Here is a 19,619-nt window from a genome sequence, read left to right as displayed (position 1 = left end):
TAATGGTTTCTCTCAATTCATCGGATATCCGTAGAGAACAGAATGGGGAACAAAAGAAATCATAAAATGCTATATAACTTTTTTAGAGGAGCATAGCAATGGTGTAGATGCCACGGAGCAGAAAACCAGAGTGTGTTGTTTATTTGCGCTCCCTTTTTTCCTATGCTCTACTAGTTGTTGTGGCATGACTGTCTGGGTAAGGACCGAGTGTGAAAACAAAAATAAGCATAATCTGGCTGCTGGAAGAGAATGAAAAGTAGTTGGGTACGAAAGTACTAACGAAAAAAATGCGATTCCTGTATCTCAGAACCTTTGTAGAAAAACAAAAAAAAATCCTCGATTCCAAATTTTGGTTGTGAAGAGGGCTATTTTTCATAACACTACGAAGAAAAGACATCTCTATATAATTTCTACCACACTGATCCATCCTCGTAGGAACGAATTATCAGAGGAAAGAAGAAAAGCTTATCAAACGTATTTTGTGTGGTCGTTCGCATCCGAAGAGGTAACGAATCGGACGAAAATCAGCTGACATAAAACGCACCGACTGGACGCCGGCATTCTTTCCCCGAGATGCGACGAACACGTTGAGACGCAGGATCGACCGGTGGGGCTGACCCGAATCACGAGGCGTTTCGTCTCTGCGTTTCTCCCCAACTTCATTTACTTCACACACTATTTCGTTGTCCGTGTTTTTCGTCGATGGCCAGTGGACGCCTCGTCTCCCTGTGTCAGCCGGGCGCTCGCGCGAGAAAAGAAGTGCCTAGAGCAGTGAGCGAAGTGAGTGAGTGAGTGAATGTCTCAGCTGATTCCTCGCTATTTTCGAAAGGCACACACGTCCTCTGAACACGCGAAATTTCAGTTTCACTCATGACTGACACCGCCAAAAGCAGGGCAATGATATATAACGGTGCTATACCAGTTGGAAGGGGTCACTTTTTTTGTGAGGCTGAAGGCGTGTGAGAGACACTTTTTTGTTACTTAACCTTTTTCTTAGGCTTAGGTTTCTTAGAAATTCGGAAAAAAAAATTGACAAAAACGATTAATTTGTCAATTTTTGTCGTTTTTTTCAATTTTTTCCGAGTTTCTAAGAAACCTAAGCCTAAGAGAATGGTGAAAAGTGGTCCCTCACAAGAATCACACTCATTGTGTAAGCTTTGTCCTTCTTTCAGCACACTGATTCGGAATACCCCAAAAACAGTTTTTGAGTGGCCCCCCCCCAAAAAAAAAAATTTTTTTTTTGGAAATTTTCGGGAAAAAAAAATTTTTTTCGATGGAAAATTTTTTGTGTCCTAACAACTTAAAAACATCATAAAAATAATCAGCTATCATTTTGATGTCGAAAAAAGTGAAAAAATCGCGAAAAAAAGTGACCCCTTCCAACTGGTATAGCACCGTCTTTTCAATATATTAAGATATTACGTTTCACACATAACTCTAAAATGCAAGAAGCTAACCGCACAGGTCTCCAATCATTCACCATGAACAGACGTATAAGATTTTTTCAAAGAGGAGACCTAAATAGCACGTTATCAAAAGTGTTCACCTATTTATCAGTTCGCAGCTTTCAATCCTTTCTCGTCAATTGAAAAGTTGGCTCGAGTTGCTCCATCTTCTCCTTCTTTCTGAAAAATTATTGTATCAAATGAACAAATAATCAAATTTACCATTACTGAGACAGTCCTCACGTCGCCGCTCAGTTTCTCCACATAGAAACGATTTGCAATTTGTGACGCCCAATACATTCCTAAAGCAGGAGCTGGATATCCTCGCCAATGTGTCTGAAAAAAAAACATAGCATGAATGTTCCAAATAGAATATCATACTATATGATTTGTAATGATCACCGTAACTCCTAATCTTGTCAGTTTCTTCAATCGCTCGATTATATCTGTTTGCACATTTCTTCCAATTTCATTTTCGTAAGCAGTATCATGAAGTAGAGCATCGATGTTCTCCACCACGACAAGGTGTGTATTGAACGTTTTGGAAAAATGATCAAGTGATTCGCGAAGTTCCGAAATGTATTCGACTCGTTTACATGCAATTCGATCCAGCAAACGATCACTACATTCTCCAGTTTTAAAATGCTTACAAAGATGATCAGTCCGCAGAGGGACCGCACTGATCCATCCAATTCTTGCCGTTTTCTTCGTTTGAAGAAACTTTGCTGCTATCGAATAGCAGATCTGTAATCCCATAGTTTTTATAGCCAACTCGCTATTAAGAACCTGTGTTTTTCCAACTCCAGTATCCCCGTCTAACTCGTAGCACTTTCCTGGATGCAGTTCAAGAACCTTATTGATGTTGGGAAGACAAGTATTTAAAAACAACTCATCGGCTTCAAGACGCACCAGAAGTTCAAAAGCCGTCTCATACGTGAACTCACTTCCAATACAATCCATGATACTTTCTAAGAGCTAAAAACACATTTTCTGGGGTTTTCGAAATAAAAATCGTTTATTTCGAATGAACCCTCAATTTGCCATGAAGTTAAAACAGAAATAGCAGAATTGTAGTTGACAAAAAGCTGTATCCAACACTACCCGCAATCCCTCTGAACGATTTATTAGCAGTTTTCCAACAATTCATATGGGTATGTACAAGTTTAACTTGAGATGAATAAGAAAGGAAAGTTAACAGCTGAGAAGAGTAACGAGTAAGAATTTCTTGGATAGAAATGGTACAGGTCAAGATGAACGATCTATCTGTAAAGTTTGTGACTAAGCGGGAATGAAAATTCGTTAGACGGTTATGATTGAGAGAGCAGAGCAAAGAAAATGACGATTGGAATGAGAAGGAGGGTATAATAGAAGCATGTGATAATTAACATGGATTAGCTTTTGTGCAAGAAATGAGCTGATTAAATTATTGTGCAGTTTGCTGTTGTTGTTGATTCGGTAAAATTGGAACGATCAAGTGCTCTTGCTGCATCAAATTGTACTTGGATACGTACGTAGTGAACCGTTTACAGAGATGAGTCTCATTCTCAAACTCGTCGAACAACTTCCGGTGATGGAAAAATGCGTGAGAAAATATGCGATAAACTCGACGTGCTACTGATCCCAACTTCGAAATCGAAATTTCTTTGATGTTGACTCTGCTCGGGAAATACTTATTAGAGTTGAGCAACGTGGCAGCCCCGTCGAGAGTATGTCGCGTGTAATCGATGGCTGGACACTGAAAATAAATAGGCAATTAGAACAGGTATATTTGGACAACGAATACTATACCTCATTTGGATTTTTGTGAGCAGCACAGAGAAATATCCATTGCTCTGTGGCAGTCATTTGTTGGCATGACTCAGGAAAGCATTCTCTCTGTAAAGGATGAAAAATTATACTAATTGTTTGTTCGTGTCAAACTTTTTATATTATGCACGAATAATTAAAATTTTTAGCAGTTTCCACAAAAGATGTGTCGGAATCCGTTTCAGGACAAAAATCAAATACCTGTAACGAAAGAGCCAATCCGTTCAGCTCGATGCAGAACTGCCGGAGATGCTCGTACTTCCAGACGCCTTCGTCTTGATCTGAAGATTTCAATGAATCGTGTAAAATAATTGCGACGTTATGAAAACATACCCAAAGGTGGTGTAAGAATAGTCTCGACGTCAGCTGGATTAGCTTTTATGGTTTGTTGGATGAACTGCTGAATGTTCAGAGCACTGTCCATTTCTTCAAAAGCCAATGGAGGCCAACTGTTCCAATCCTGAAACAGCAATACTCAGTTAAAATTCAAGTTAGCATTTGACTCACCGCTCTTTTTGTTCCTGGACCATTTCGCCGTACGACACGATTCTCGGCAACAGCCGTCATGTTTGAAACTTAAAACTATAATTTATTAGTTTTCAAACCCGTCGGAGATATGGAAACACGTGTTATGAGGTGGGAAATAGTGGAAAAAATGTGGCTCAGCGAGAAAAAATGAGGCCGTGACGCGCCACTAGTGCGACGTGCGCGTGTTGTTTAGCCAGCGGAATTACGGAATGTCGTTTGTATTCAGTTCAGCAACACAAAAGTGATTTGTAGCGTAAATAGGAATATGCTCCTGATTTACATCGTAAAAGAGTTCTTTCCCAGAAAAATAATCAAGTGGTGCACTTGCTTACGAAGAACAAGTTAAAAAGGATTTATCTGGGGTGGTGTTCAACGGGTACGTGCACGAACGTTGTAGGAATACATCATTCAAGGGATACCTATATTGAACAACTATCCGTTTTTTAACGTTTCAAGAACTGAAAATATTTTCGTGTAATATTTTTAGGCACTGATTACTCCTCTGATGGGTCCATAAAGGATTCTATGAAAAACTATATGAAAAACTTTGGATCAGAGAAGTGAGCACGGATGAACGCAATTTCACCGTACTTTTTGAACTGTACGTTTTCCTTTCGCGATTCATAGGCTTTTCACTAATTTATGTTGGCCCATTCCATTTACATTCTTCTTCTTTATGAATTCGGGATGCAGTAAGGTTTAAAATCATTTCCCCCCGTTCTTCTTGAAACATCAACAATATGAAATACCTAGATGTATCCTCGAAGAGGCCTATTCATATGCATATGCTAGTTTGTTCCGGAGAATTATCAAAAGCACTTGTAGAAACGATGTTTGAATATGAGAAAAACAATACGAGTGATGATCCCGAAGACGACAAAACTGAGTGATCCAACTGAAAACCTTTCATACTCTTTTCCTTTCACAGCATTTTCAGTGTAGCTGAATAGTTCCATTTTTTCAAAGTCATGGTGGTTTCCACAATGTCGATTCTCTCTTTTTATGCTCTGTAACGACCGCAAATACACGAATGTACCTGCTCTGATTTTCTTGTTTTTTCTAGGTAAACAATCATGATTTTCCAAACTTTTATTCGAATTTTGTGAGGTATCCGCTTACAAAATGTTGGTTTTATGAAGGTAGACCACGAGTTTCATTGCAGTTTTTTTCGGAGACTGGGAGACCTTGTAATGAAAATAAAGTGTCTTTTACTTAACATTTTCACTCTTCTCCATCCATCTACTCTTCACTGTCTCACCAAAAAAGCAATAATGGAATTTATCTCCCCAGATATTCTATTTAAATCCGGAAATGTTTATTTATGGAACATCCTCTTTTTCTTTCTCTCATAATTGTCGTACCTTCATTGTATTTCCTCATCTTCACCCAGTCACCTGCTTGTTTTCGCTCGGATGCTCCACGCTTTCAGTTGACCGTCAATAGGTTCCAAAAGAACCCGAAAATGCGCGAGTCAAGACACCTGTCGATAACAATCTTCCGAAAAACATACCATTCTGCATCGGAAGATTTAGAGGATAAAAAGATGATGAGGAGGAAGCGGATAAATGAAAACGACGGTTATCTGGTTAATTGGTTTAAGGATTATCTTTTGTAATTAGGTTCACGACAGTATTAAAAGATCGGTTTAAAAAACAGAAGATTTGAACAAAGAGTGTGAATATGCATAATCCACTCTGAAATGCTCTTCATTCTCCTATCGATTTGAAAAATGTTCGGTTTCATCACTTTGAACACTTACTGTACTACCGTAATCGGGAGATTGGACAAATGTGTTACACAAGTCTACACACGCACATTCATCCCTATCTTTTTCACAGACTCTTAAACCCGACTCATTATGATCATGCTGGGTAATATGACAGTCCATAAACCGTATCAATTACGATCGCCTTCTCCCATCACAATAGGAAGGCAATTATTTCTTTTCCTTCTCCCTTTTCCCGAAATGGATCGGTACATGTAATGTTGCATAAGCACAAAGACATCAAAAGACGGCTGTCATCATTGATTCCTGCTCCCGAATTATGTCAAATGTCTGTTGTCGGCGTGGCACTTCATAGATTCCATTGAATGTATTGTTATCAAATTAGCTATTCAGGTCATGAGATGACAGATGTTCGAAAGGATTACAAGTTATAAAATATCTTCGATGTGTATCTAAAGTCATGTACAGTATCTCCAGCTGTCAGGTAAATATTGGCATAGTAACTGACATTTTCTTCTGAAGATTAACATCGAGTGCATTGAAAGGAAGAAACTTTTGAGTGGTCTAGAGGTTGAAGTTGGAATTTGAAGGTCTGAAAATAGTTGGGAACTTCAAAATGAAATCTCTCACATTTCTCACATAATGTAGGTTACCAAAATTACAATTTTATCACATATGGGCGATCAAAAACTTCTGATTCACAACTTGGAGGTATCGGTCTGAAATCTAAAATATTATTCCATCTTCTCTAATTCCAGATTTTGCACACTGAAACAGTAAATCTGGCAGCTGGACCCTGGATTTTACAAAAACATAAAACCATTTCATTCTCTTTCTGTTCATATTTCTATAATTACCCCACTAACGGCTTCTGGCTTTTGTACACCTTTCTCTTCTTGTCCTCTTCCAATTCGCCGCCGTTTCTATTGGCGGCTTTCTCCCCTTCTCTACCTCATAAACTGACAAATGACTACAAAATGGGCGTATATCACGAGAACACATGTTGCCACCGCAAAACGGTTTAATGGTAACATGAAATATTATTACTCAATTTAGTGCGCATACGTTAGGATACGTTGGAATGGAGTCAGAACCATTTGTCATATTGAAAATCGTGTTACAGAATAGTTCTAGTCTGAAAAAAGGTCACGTTCAACTGTGAAAACTGTTACAACGAATCCCTTTCTTCTAACCTGATCATGCTCATAATTCGCTTGTTAACTACTGTATTTGCACAGATAATGTAGTAAGTAGTAGCTATCATCTGCTCGTTATATCCGCGATAATCTTCTTCTTCTAATCTCTTGGTCAAACAAAATTAGCCACCAGCCAGCTGATGATACTTTCCATAGTCCCCCATCTTCTTGATATCAATTTGGAAAAGTTATGATTGGAGTCAGTCACGAAATGAAGAAGGGGGAAGACGAGTGCAACATGTTGCTTTTCATTCATTCCTCATCTTCCAAATTAGTTGTCTGCGTCTCCGTTGTATCACACACTATTTCTCCCGGCCATCATTCTACTAAACACTCCAGAAGAAGCTGTCTTCTTCTACATCTCCGCAACGTGTCATGTCGTGTGGGATGTCAATTGAAATGGCTCACCAACTGAAATACCTCAGCCGGAATACACCCATCTGGTGTGTGCTCTTTCACTCTCATTCACTCGTTTTCACAGTATTGTGTGTGCTCATCTGAAGCGTGAGAATATAGGAACCGATGAATGAGACACGGATTTGGCGCATTATGAAGCAGTATTGAAAGGAAAGAGACTCAGAACAGGTGCAGCTTGAAGTACTTGAGAACAATGAAAAGGAGAAGAGCCAGAAAAGACTAATTGAGTGAAGTGTCAAAAGTGAATGAGATAGAGTCAAAAACAGAAAATCTTTCGAATGTTATTCCTTCACAACTTTTTATTGTGAAGTTCTGTCAAAATCAAGAACTTTGTTCATAAATAACTCAAAAAAGCTCATAAAATTGCATATACTTAAAACCTGGAGTGCCGGTATACGGTATTCATGTTTCGAATTGTCTAAAACTATTCCTATGGGTGGAAAATAATGTGTTTAGGTGGAAACGAGTATTTTTTATTTTATTTTATGTGAAAGCTACCACAAATATGGATTCGGTATTGTCTTAAAGTTTGTTTTTCCAATTTTGAACGCTAAGTGAAACATGGGTTGGAGAATCGTGGATATTCTTGCCCCCTGACAATCTGAGGTCCTATTCAAAATGAAAGAAAGTTTCAAGTGTAGCTGAATTTGTAATCTTCAAATAAATAAATCTATGGGGTTTTGAGCTAAAATTTTCATGAAGAACCCCTTCTCCGTTTTTTCTTGAAATCCTTGTGCCCGATCGTAGTCTAAACTGGTTTTCTCTTCCCACACCACCTTATTATTAATGTATGACTCTTCTTGCTCAACGGCGACAACGACGGCGACGACGCCGTGTCTTTTCTCATCCATCCTCTCTTTTTTCCCTTTTCGTTTAACCTCCTCCTCCTTCTTCTTCTTCTTCTTTTTCTTCGTTTTCCTTGTATGATACGGTAGGAAAAAAGAAGAAAAAAGGGGAAGATAGAATAAAAGGAAGAAGAACAAAAACTTTGAAAAGGAAAAAATGGAAGAAAGAGAATAGAATAGAGCAGGATAAAAAAGTACGAAAAACAGATTACGGTAGGAACGAGAGTTGGAAACAAAACTCCAATTTTCTGCTGTTTTGATCGGAACTTGATTTAGAAGATCGTGAGATTTAGAAGATTTATTTCAAATTATCGTGAAGAATTATGAGAATGACTTCTCAATGTTATAGAGACAATTACATTCTTCATTTTATCAAACATACATGATCATCTAAAACCAGGAAACAACCGTTTCTTGCCTCCGCTCTATCGAAACAAAAGATAATTTAATCAAAGAATGACAAAGATCCGGAGTGAAAACTATCCAAAATAGACAACAAAAATCTGAAAAATGCAGTAGGCATCAAGCAATGTAGGAATCTTTGAACCTAGAAAACATCGTTTTTTATAAGAACTATGACAAAAAACGAACGATTTTCGGTATCTAGGGATGAAGATTTTGAGAAACTTTCATAATGAGTGGTCTGGCAATGTAAGGATCAACAGGCTGTTCAAAACCTGAACAGAATTTGTTTGGAATCTGTTCATTCTAAAAACTCAGTATACCAGTTCTTCTCAAAGTTACAGTAGGAGGCGGAGTCTGTCGAAAGGAGTAAAAATAAGATTTGTGGAGCGAACTTCATCACATTTAACACGTTATTCTTTTTTACAGTATTCTTATGAAGATATTCTGACACAGTGAATCAGAACAGTACTGGATTAACACTTAGTTTTCTAACTAGAGAGATCGAATAAAAGTGGAAATGAGAGGATCCAAAACTATATCGTGAACTGAAAGAAGTGAGGAATTGAATGAAGTGAAAAGAGACACATCGATTCCAGTTGCCTTTTTCTTTTTCCTTCTCCGGTCCCCTTCTGTCGGCTTTAATATTTCATCACTCGGCTCCATTTTTAATTCAACTCTCTTTTTTCTTCCCTCTCTTGAGGTCCCACCCACTTCGTTGTGTCTAAAATCAAGGTTCTGAAAATGGGAGGGGGCGTGGCCAATTTAGAGAAGATATTTCCTACCGTATACTTCTTCACCAATGAGCATTCGACGGACCCTCTGGTCACAGCCTAAAGGGGGTGGAGACCAAGAGAGAGACAGAGAGACAGGACTCTCTCTATCCCTTTTTTCCGTACACATCTGTCTCCTCCTCGCTTTGAGCTCTTCTTCCACACGGACATGCAGAACACCGCACCCGTACCGACGACGACGACAACCGCTTCAAAGATGCAACCTGTAAGTCTGAAAGATGTCTTCTGAAATGGGTTGATACTGTAGACAAGTTGGAGGGCCAGCTGACTTTCCATGCGTTACGGATTTATTCATTGAATTGTTGATTAGAGACTCGGCTCGTTTTTATCAAATATTCATTCTTTGTATGTGTGTCTACTAGAGCCCCCCGTTGCAGGGGTCCCCGCCAAGCCTTATTGAATATTAAGTTAAGTGAATTTTTAGGTAGGTCAGTCTCTCTCTCTCACTCACTGTGAGCTCCCCTATCTGCTTACTTGTGATGCTCCACAACCGCTTAGCTTCTCATTTTTTCGTTTTTCTCGTGGAAACATTGCTACGGTTTTGATCAATCCGAATATCTAAAAGACAGTTAGACATCACAGATTTTCAAATTAAGAAAGTCTTAGTTTTGGTGTTATCGTCTTGATCATTGCCAGGCAGAAATGACATTTTGTTGAACTTTTGAAGGAATGTGAAGGTTGCCAAAAGTTGTTCCACTTCACATTCTCCAAGTCCTAAGAACAATCCCCCATATTACAAATCAAACTGTTACCTGTCTCTAATTTAGAGTTTTGGTTGCCGTATTTCTTTATGAAGCATTCCAGAACACGTATCTTCTCTAACCTGTCACCTTTTCGAGTTTCTAGGAATACAGGAAAGATTTCGAATCCAACATCTGAATCTATCGGAAAATTTTGCACCGTTCAGTTGGTACACACACTGGAAGCATACGCTTTCAAATAGGCTTAAAACTTGACAGTCTGTTTTCAGAGTCGTGTTCTAGAAATCACTACATGTTGATTTCAAATAAGAAGTAATTAGGGGTTTTTCTAATCTCTCATTTTCCGATTTGATCATATTCATCATTAAATGCTCTCTTCAAAAATGAAAAACTCAATCAAAACTGTTTCTTTTCCAAAAAGTACATCCATTTTTTGCTTCCCATTATGCCACAATTTCCAATTAATTAATCTCATTTCATACTCATGTGTCTCAAAAAATTCAGCTCAAAGCGAACCCTGTTTAATAATTAACTTCAAGCTCCATTAATTTTTCAGCGGGCCGTTAAAAGGCAGCTAGAAACTCATTGAATATCTCATTCTTCTTCGTGATATCAATGGTGTTTTGTTGCTTTTTTCTTCCGTTTAAAACATGAAATATTAAATTTTAGTAGTAGTGGGATCAACGTGTTTTCTGAATGTTTCAGTTCCAATTTGGGGAAGGAGAACAGGTGAAAATTAAAAATAGAAGGGAATGGATTGACGCAATTGTGAAGGAGTTGTCACCTCCCCCACCTCACTTATTCCATTTGTTTCATTCTTCATTTTGATTTCATGAAGATTATTGAATTGCAGTTCAACAACAGTCTCTTCGGATCATTCGATGATCCACTTCTCAATGCAAGAGCTGCTGCTCTCGCTGATATTGATGTTAAAAATGTGCAACAGCTGACAAATCCATTGATGAGACCACATGATATGTTCACGTAATTCACTTTTTGAATCTCGAGTCTATTCGTTTATTTGCCCTTTTCAGCTATAGCAACTACTTTTCCGGAATTCATGACAATTCAGCTGCCACAAATATCTATCAAGGACTTCCAAGTTCTTCCGAACCGTTTGATGCTTCTGTTGTTGTACCTACGTCTTCTGAAGATCAGATGACACCTCTTCAACAGGTTATGGCAATGCAAACCTATGGAGCTCCACCACAATTCCAATACAATATGAGCCATATGACTCAACATTTCACAACTTCTTCGATCTCCAGCTCCAGTAATATCACTCGATATCCCATTGCTCCACCTACTTCTGAACTAGAAACTGATCCGAGACAATTGGAAACATTTGCTGAGCATTTCAAGCAACGGAGAATTAAATTAGGAGTTACTCAGGTGAGATTTTGAATGACTTGAGGTCAACATTAGGCGGGAAAAAGAATACATTTTGAAGGATAGAAAAATGATTTCATGTTTAGGCTGATGTCGGAAAAGCTCTTGCTCATCTGAAAATGCCGGGAGTTGGATCACTCTCACAGTCGACAATTTGCCGTTTTGAGTCTCTAACTCTATCCCATAACAATATGGTTGCTCTCAAACCAATTCTACATTCTTGGTTGGAAAAAGCAGAAGAAGCCATGAAACAGAAAGATACAATCGGAGATATCAATGGAATTCTTCCGAATACAGATAAAAAAAGAAAGAGAACAAGCATAGCTGCACCTGAGAAAAGAGAATTGGAACAGTTTTTCAAGTGAGCTTCAGAATTTTCAAGATTTGTTACATATCTGTTTTGATTACAGACAACAGCCACGTCCATCTGGAGAACGAATCGCTTCAATTGCTGATCGTCTTGACCTGAAAAAGAATGTTGTTCGCGTATGGTTCTGTAATCAGAGACAAAAACAAAAAAGGTGAGAATTTATGATCCAAAAGAGAACATTGTTTTCTATTTCATTCAGTTTTCAGAGATTTCCGTTCACAATTTCGTGCTAGAAGTGCAGCTGCAGTGATGGGTCCCCGGGTGATGCCTGTGGTCACTGGAAACAATTCAAACAATAATTTGAAACAGGGACAAGGAGCCTATAATGGTATTCCTGGATTCTTCGATTAATCTAATATTTTTATCATTTGTTATGGAAGTTCGTTGTGTACTTTTTTGATTTATCAATGGAACATTGAGTTCCAAATATTAGTTTAAAGTTGGAATTCGCTCTTTTTGTTTCTTTTTTCCTCGAATTGCTTTGAAATTGTTTCAAAACTAGCCATTTCCAACAAGAATTCTTTTTTCCATGGGTATTATTATGTTACTCTTCTTTTCTTTTTCTTCCTCTTACTACTCATTGATCTCCTTTTTGTCTCTATTTCTGTATTTTCCTTCCTAAATTTTCTCTAAAATACTTCCTTCGCATCGAATTGTAATGGCTCTTTGAATTCAGCCAATAAAATAAAATCCAACAGGAAATCTCTTCTCTTTTTCTCATTCCTTTTCTGTCGACGTCTTCATTTTCAATTCTTGTCCTTTTTCTTTTTCTTCTCCTCCACAAACCAACACCAGTTAACGATGTTCAAATACAACTACCGTAATCGTTTCGTCGTTTGCTCACACACAACAGAAGAGAGTCTCTTCTTTTTCCTTACACGCATCCATCCTCACACAGGTTGATGAATATTTCAGTACTTCGGCCTTCTGCCATTTCTCTCATCTCTCTCGATTCTCTATACTGTTTCGTATATTGAAGAGAAGGAAGGAAGACAGGATGGTGCAAAATACATTGGATATTTGAAGCTTCAAGGCTCACGAAAATCTTTTTTCCGGGGGGGTGAAAGAGGTTTTAGGTTCTGGACGGGAAACATCTGAAACAGAAGAGACAAAGCACAGAATATCAGTCGAACAACAAGGAAACGAAGTGGAGAGAAATGAATGAAGAAAAAGGAATAATATGAAAATTTTATAGGTCAATTAATAATTGAAGAAGAATGAATAGAAAATATACGGAGGGAGAGACTTTGAGCTTTTTTTAGAGAGAAGAACGATGGCGGTTCAGAAAATGAGCTAATTATAATCTCTGTAAAAGATTTGAATCTTTCTTTCGACAATAAGAAGAGAACGGATGAAATTCATAACTACTCTAGGTCAAAGCGGAATTCGTTCTGACGTATCATCGATAAAACAATAACTTTTAAACGGTAGGCCAGAAGTATTTCGAGCTGACATTGAAATCGTACAGGAAAAGTTTTCACAACTGTCAGAAATACCAAATCCGTTAAGAATCAAAAATGAAAAATACGGTGAATAACAAAAATAACATGAATATTGAATAATTTGTTAATCTCAAAAGATTACAAAACTATGAACAAAGAATAGGGTGAAAAGAAACAACAAACAAATGGAAAGTTGAAGCTGCTTCCTAGCGGAGAAAACGAAAACAATGAATTCGGAATCGGAGCGAAGAAAGGTCGATTAATTGATTTAACGGCGACCACTGTTTGCACATTTCTTTTCACAATTAGATCAGAAAAAAACAGGTGTTCATTGAGATGTTGCGAATTAGGAAGTCTGGATACTTATGAGAAATATTAAGTTTCAGGAAAATAAAAGACAAGTTAATTTATTACTTCGCATACATGTGCTGCTACTAAAATCGTTTTTTTTAGTTTGGAAAATTTCTTTGGAAATCACAATTCTGAAAAGGTTCGAAGATTTTCATGTATCAATTCAGACCACACAACACTGAATTGGCGATTCTGAAAATTTTTCATTTTCTCAATCAAAAAACAGTTCTCGTTATCACAGTTTTATTTCTGACTCCATTTCACCTAGCAGATCTGCAATCGACTTTTTCGAATCGACATTCTGTTTTTCCATTTCTCTCCCCATCCCATGCATTATTGTATTGTTTCGGGTGGGGGTTTTTGTCGGTGGCAACCTGCTTGTTAACCCGCCTAATCTGACGAAAAGAATCGACAGAAATACGGCTCCTCGCAAACACAAAAAGTGACCAAACAGGCGGCTCCTCCTTTCTGTCCGAAGACGCTGAGCATTGTTTTGAATCCCTTCTCTCCTACTTTCTCTCTCGCCCTTTTTTCCTCCAATTTCGTTTTTGGTTCTTCTTGTTTTCGTCTAGTCTTCTGGACAAGAGACTAAGATGATCAAACTGGTATTTTGCCTTTTATTTCTAGTAGTATTTCAAGTTGAATCACTGGATTTTCGTTCTAATAATTATCGTCAAATCATCAACAATGCACTGCCTACAATTGATCCACAGATGTTGAGTCAAGCTCAAGCAGCCATCAATCCATATACTGATATTTTCGTGAATCCTCCAAAGAACTTTGTTGATTTTCCAATGGCTAATTTAGCTTCGAAATCTGGTCTTGCTTCGAGTGGTGCATTTTGGCAACCACAAACACAGCAAGTTCAATCTACAGTACCTCAAGTACCATGGAATCCAACTTATGCAACAAATCCATCAAGTCCACCCAGTACAATTTCATTCCAAAGCTACCAGAATCCAAGTACATTCCCATCAACAACTACAACAACGACAACGTCCACCACTACGAAACCAGCAACATATCCGACAACAAAAATGACTACGAAGAGAAATACTGAAACATTGTGGACCACATCAAAATCTCCAATGAAGTTATCAAAGAATCCAAAACCATCAAAAGTGAATCAAAAGTGAGTGTCTCGTTTCCCGAAGTTAGTGAAATCATAAAATGCTACTGAAGCTAGCGTCTGATTTCTTGAAATTTTTCAATTAGTACTCCCAGTTGTCCTAAATAACGAAATTAACAAGTAGTTCGAAAAATATTGAGGTAAATTTGGAAATTTTGTATATTTTTTTAGATCGTCCAAATCGTCAGCCACCTCTTTTGACTCTGCTCAATTATCAGTTCTTTCTCATCGACTTCTGAATGATGTGCTCATTATTCCATCTTCTCGACGTCTTTATATTCTTGCTATTCTTCCGATCCATCAATCAACTGGTCATCAGGTATATTAGTGTTCTGAGTAACTGTTTCCATTATCTTTCTTTTCAGAATTTCGAATGTGGAGAGATAGATTTAAATGCAATTGTTAGAATGGCTGCATTTTTGGAAGCTCTGAAAACTGTAAGTTTCTTAATCAGCCATTCAGTAATCAATTATTCAATGTTTAGATAAATGAAGCGAATCTTTTGAAAGAAATTGGTGCTGATATTGGAGCAATAATCGTGGATTCGTGTTCGACAGATTTACGTTCCGTAGCTAATCTGTATGAACTTTTATCAGGAACCAATATTCAGAGAAGTGATTTGATTGCAATCATCCGAGATGATTCGACCTATATGCCAAATACTGAACAAATTATGAGACAACTCAATCTTCCAGTTATCAATACATTCTTCACTACAAATTCAGCTGTAAGTTGATATCTTTTTTAAATCAAAACAATATAATTCTTCTCTTTTAGGCTCAAACATCTGGAACACTTCCTTCAATGACTCTTCCAATTCAATCAATTATATCGGCAGTTCGTCATTATCAAAGCACTTGTGTCAATATCATCTTTGATGAAAAATATACAGAGTAAGTTTCAAATAATTTTCAGTTTCATTCTCCTCATTTACAGAACAGTCACTGAAATCCAAAAGGCAGCACTATCGGAAGGAATGTGTGTTGAAGTGGCGATTCATGTGAAGAATTCAAGTAGTATTGTAGCTGAGATGGTCGTCAGGAGGTGAGATATTCATTAAAGTGGGGAATAAATAAAAGTAGTTCTAGATTGCTACTCTCTGAGGCTCGAATTGTAGTTGCTCTATTATCAGAAGACACGTGGATTCAGATGACGAAAGCATTACGATCTGAAATGGTGAGACAGTTGTACTATGCTCACTATGCAAAATGTAGTTTTAGGTGATTGCCGGTCGTTTTGTGTTCATTTCAATGCAAGATCAACGCTGGACAACCTCCAGAAGATTTATTGAGAGTTGGCCAACATTTGAACAACATTTGATTTCGGTTTGTGATTTTTTCCAGTCTAATTTATCTTATATTGCCGTTTAGATTTCTCCAAAAACTCCAATCAATCATGACGAAGAAATCAGAAAGTTAACTGAAAACATTCCAAAGTTATCCCTACCCAATCTTTGGTTGAAACAGTTCTGGTCAGCAGCTTTCAAATGCCACGTGGATAGTGAAGACATGGGCGGTTCAAACAGTTTCTCTAGGTATTCACAGCTTGTAAATAGAGTTTATATGTATGTTAATTTTTTCAGAGAATGTGCAACAACTCAGTCATTGAATATTTCTCAAGTGGCTCCAGATGTTGATGTTTCTTCTATTTCTTTGGCAGGTGAGGTTTCAAAAAGAACAAGAATGCAACTATTTGAATACTCTCAGTTCACTCAATCGGATTAGCGTTCCGATCTTTCGTTGATCGTGTCTGTCCAGGAGCTCTTGTCATCTCTCTTTCTGATTGTGTCAATGATCCATTTAGTGGATTTCATCAGTCAATTCTTGATTTAGATTTTGTTCATCATCTCAGTGATATTCGTAAGCTATTTCCTGCACCCAGCTGTTAATTTTCAAAATTTTCCAGCTGTTTCCTTCAATTACAGTACCGGATTCCGTGACATTTCCCTCTGTATCAATCGTGTCCAATTTGTTGAAGATCGACTACAGTTCTCCGAGATTGGAATATTTGATCCAATTCAGAATGTATATCGAGATAGCAGTGACACTGCAACACCTTCTGCGCGTGGAAGTTTTCTTCTGATGTCATCTTCTTGTCCAAAATCAACATGTGCAAAGGAAATGGCAAAGAGTACAATCAAACAACAATTACCATCAATTGTGAAAGCACTGACTGATCTGGAAATCATGATATTCACTATATTCTCAGTTCTCTCTGCATTGACATGCCTTATGTGCATGTATCTGAAAGTTATCTCAGTGAGTGAATACCGTAATCTCACGGCTATCACATTCCTTGGATTGGCATTCCTTTCATTGAGTGCACCTGCTTTTATTATTCCTCCAAACAGTATTTCGTGTTCTTTACGAAAACTTCTATTCCCTATTGCTATCAGTATTACGATTGCACCAGTATTTGTTAAAACTGTTCTCATCTGGAAATCGATTGGTTCATCGAGTAGTTCAGTCTTGATTGCTTGTTGTATTGTCATCATTCAGACAGGTTAGTTTTCTCGATTCTCTGTCTATTGTCTGATCTTTTTTCTAAATTATTCGATTATTTCCTCTCTTCGACTGAATTTCCTTTCAGTTATTTCCACCGAATGGCTTATTCTATCCTCCGACTCTGTAACTGAGTTTGTCTCAACTCTTCACGGAACAATGTGGAGATGTTCTCCTGGTGATTCATCCGAAGAAATGCTACTTCTGTCATGCTGTCTGATTGCTCTTCTATCTCTTCTCTCCTTCATTTTCTCTGTTGCTTCATTGAAACATTCACAGAGTCTCCAACATCTTATGATTTCGGTTAGAAAAGATTAACAGATTTCAGATAATTTACTATGTTTATTCAGGTTCTTGCTATCTTCCTCGAGACTGGACTCTATGTCTCTCTACCATTGATACCGTATAAAACAAGAGATTTTGTAATGGCAACGAGTAAGTTATATTTTCTTTGGTATTCAATGAGTTCACTTTGTTTTCAGCAATTCTGGTATTTTCTTTCCTCGCTCTTTTACTCAGTCATACTGGAAAATCATCTACAAAAGAAGAATCGGAATGTAGTGGAACTTTACAGGTTATTGAAGCGGGAGATAATTTAAATGTTTTTGAGTTACAGAAGACAAATGAAAATTGGCTTCAACATGTTGTTCAATCACCAAAAGATCAGATGGCACTGGTTCAGAATTATCATACAGCATCGACACATCCCCAATCGACAATGCAATATGATAAAAGATCAGATGGTACATTGAGAAGAAATACTTCACTTTATGGGACAGAAGGATACGGTAAGACGAGGTTCTATCTGTTTAGGAATGTAATTTGTATGTTTCAGAATTGCCAACTCCTTGAAGAGTACTCATTAGATAGATTTCCAGAAAACAACATCAACGACCCAAGTTCTAATTCTTTCAAAAACTGAAAATACATTCCATTACTTATTGTACACACACAAATTTTCATGCCAATAAAGAGAGTTTCGTTAGAGAGAATCAATTAAATATGTATTCAAAGCAACGAATAGGCAACGCCAGCGAAGGCAGAAACACTTGAAACGGCGATGATTGAGTAGCGAATCATTTTGTATTTCCAGCTCATTTCACGTTTGATCTGAAATCTATTTCGATTATTTATTCAAACTTCAGATATACCTTGACTGCACATTTGACGTACACATCCGATGCTTCTTCTAGTTTTTCTGAAATTCAGTTTTAATGATGAATCTAGAAAAATTTTAAAAACTAACGAGCTCTTTCAACCAAATCATCTAATTTTCCTTGTCTCTCCATAATCTTTTGAACGTTTTCCTTCATGATCACTTTCACCTGAAAATACATATTCAGAACATGAATTCGTTTGATTCAAACCGAGTTCAATTCACGTCTTGTTCTCATAATCTTCTGGTCGTCCCACCCGATACGGCTTACTGGTGGTAGTGGATCCATGCAGTTATTATTCGTCTGTTTATTCAGAAAATAAAACTTTTTGATTTGTTTTCTTTGATTGGAAAATAATATTATTTTTCAGAAAGTTCACGTTTTCAGAATAGTATGTAGACGTGGCCGGAGGGGGTGTCACGTGAATAAATCCATTGTTTGATTGGATTCAGCGTACAGTACACTCACTCTGGAATGATCACTTTCAGCTCAATCCAACAGCTCGAGTCTTTTCTTTTTGTGGAATCAACTTCTCTTCAATAACCTCATACGGTTACATTATTTTTCTGAAAACTTTCAACAAAATAGTAGTTCCGGCAGGGATTAGTTGTTTACTAGAGAAGTCACGTCATCAGAGGAAGACTTGTCTTCTTCAGTTGTCACTACTCAAAGACCCCTTCCAGAAAACTTTCTCTGATAACCAGACTCCCATACCAGACTCCCATATTTTTGTCTGTATTCAATTTGTTCATTCTGTTCATTTGTTTGTTGCGTCGGTGTGTGTGACTGTGGCGGGAACTGTGCTCTTTACTGCATTTTGGAGTGGCTTTTCGAGTGAAAAAAGAGAGATTGTTGAATCTTTTTCTCTCTCCCGCCAACCCCACAAAATACTCAATTTATACAGACTGCCACATTTTCATTTTCTATCTTTTGATACTTGATATATCATCTTTTATCTTTTGAACTATTCGTCTTGTAACTGTTCTATGATATCATTAAGGATGGAATGAAAAGTGGGAATTCGATGGCTCAAGTTTCAGAATCAGGAATCGAATAGTGTCTTCAAGTGTGGTGTAAGATGGAAAAATATCGAGACGAAGTACTATCCCATTCACCTTCGATCCAAGATGCTGTGTAACATTTCTCTTTTTTCTTTCTGATTTATTGTTGAAGGTCTAAACGAAATGGTGTTCAACAAAGGGGAAGTTATTTCATTTTTTAAATGAAAAATTGAAAAATACTTCAATAATAGGTCGGTACCGTACACTAAAGATCAAACATAACGGGTACCAGAATTTCGTAAATGTTGGAATATTCATTTTGTTATCTCTTATGAGAGAAACATGATGATTAGGGCATCTTTAAAAATAGGTTTCCCTGTGAAAACTGAAAATTGAGTATCTGTTTTCTAAGAATGTTG

At 37.4% G+C, this 19,619-nt stretch overlaps 5 protein-coding genes across 5 annotated transcripts; 2 read left to right on the top strand and 3 right to left on the bottom strand.

The window, feature by feature from the left end:
- Positions 1-1,553: 1,553 nt before the first annotated feature.
- GCK72_009777 (uncharacterized protein) lies at positions 1,554-2,405 on the bottom strand (the record flags this gene model as incomplete). Its single annotated transcript, XM_003112790.2, has 3 exons — positions 1,554-1,625; positions 1,668-1,781; positions 1,827-2,405. 3 exons carry the CDS (start codon positions 2,403-2,405, stop codon positions 1,554-1,556), a joined length of 765 nt encoding a protein of 254 aa, XP_003112838.2.
- Positions 2,406-2,868: 463 nt separating this feature from the next.
- GCK72_009776 (uncharacterized protein) lies at positions 2,869-3,818 on the bottom strand (the record flags this gene model as incomplete). The annotated part of the gene is made up of 5 exons (XM_003113143.1): positions 2,869-3,180; positions 3,234-3,320; positions 3,453-3,532; positions 3,585-3,711; positions 3,759-3,818. 5 exons carry the CDS (start codon positions 3,816-3,818, stop codon positions 2,869-2,871), a joined length of 666 nt encoding a protein of 221 aa, XP_003113191.1.
- Positions 3,819-10,692: 6,874 nt separating this feature from the next.
- GCK72_009775 (uncharacterized protein) lies at positions 10,693-11,970 on the top strand (the record flags this gene model as incomplete). Its single annotated transcript, XM_003113077.2, has 5 exons — positions 10,693-10,844; positions 10,895-11,252; positions 11,336-11,610; positions 11,660-11,770; positions 11,826-11,970. 5 exons carry the CDS (start codon positions 10,693-10,695, stop codon positions 11,968-11,970), a joined length of 1,041 nt encoding a protein of 346 aa, XP_003113125.1.
- A 2,035-nt stretch (positions 11,971-14,005) lies between these two features.
- Positions 14,006-17,894, top strand: GCK72_009774 (uncharacterized protein; the record flags this gene model as incomplete). The annotated part of the gene is made up of 17 exons (XM_053727531.1): positions 14,006-14,544; positions 14,713-14,860; positions 14,907-14,978; positions 15,026-15,268; positions 15,319-15,434; positions 15,478-15,585; positions 15,630-15,717; positions 15,762-15,866; positions 15,912-16,075; positions 16,124-16,200; positions 16,248-16,400; positions 16,447-17,043; positions 17,131-17,345; positions 17,393-17,477; positions 17,525-17,616; positions 17,659-17,830; positions 17,878-17,894. The coding sequence occupies 17 exons, from the start codon at positions 14,006-14,008 to the stop codon at positions 17,892-17,894; spliced, it is 2,991 nt and encodes a 996-aa protein (XP_053587108.1).
- Positions 17,895-18,172: 278 nt separating this feature from the next.
- Positions 18,173-18,487, bottom strand: GCK72_009773 (uncharacterized protein; the record flags this gene model as incomplete). The annotated part of the gene is made up of 3 exons (XM_003112972.2): positions 18,173-18,240; positions 18,289-18,367; positions 18,410-18,487. 3 exons carry the CDS (start codon positions 18,485-18,487, stop codon positions 18,173-18,175), a joined length of 225 nt encoding a protein of 74 aa, XP_003113020.2.
- Positions 18,488-19,619: the final 1,132 nt, after the last annotated feature.

Source organism: Caenorhabditis remanei, chromosome III (assembly GCF_010183535.1).
Source record: "Caenorhabditis remanei strain PX506 chromosome III, whole genome shotgun sequence".
In the NCBI taxonomy this organism is placed as follows: domain Eukaryota; kingdom Metazoa; phylum Nematoda; class Chromadorea; order Rhabditida; family Rhabditidae; genus Caenorhabditis; species Caenorhabditis remanei.
Note: the sequence above shows the minus strand (reverse complement) of the source record. Positions and strands in the feature narration are given on the sequence as shown.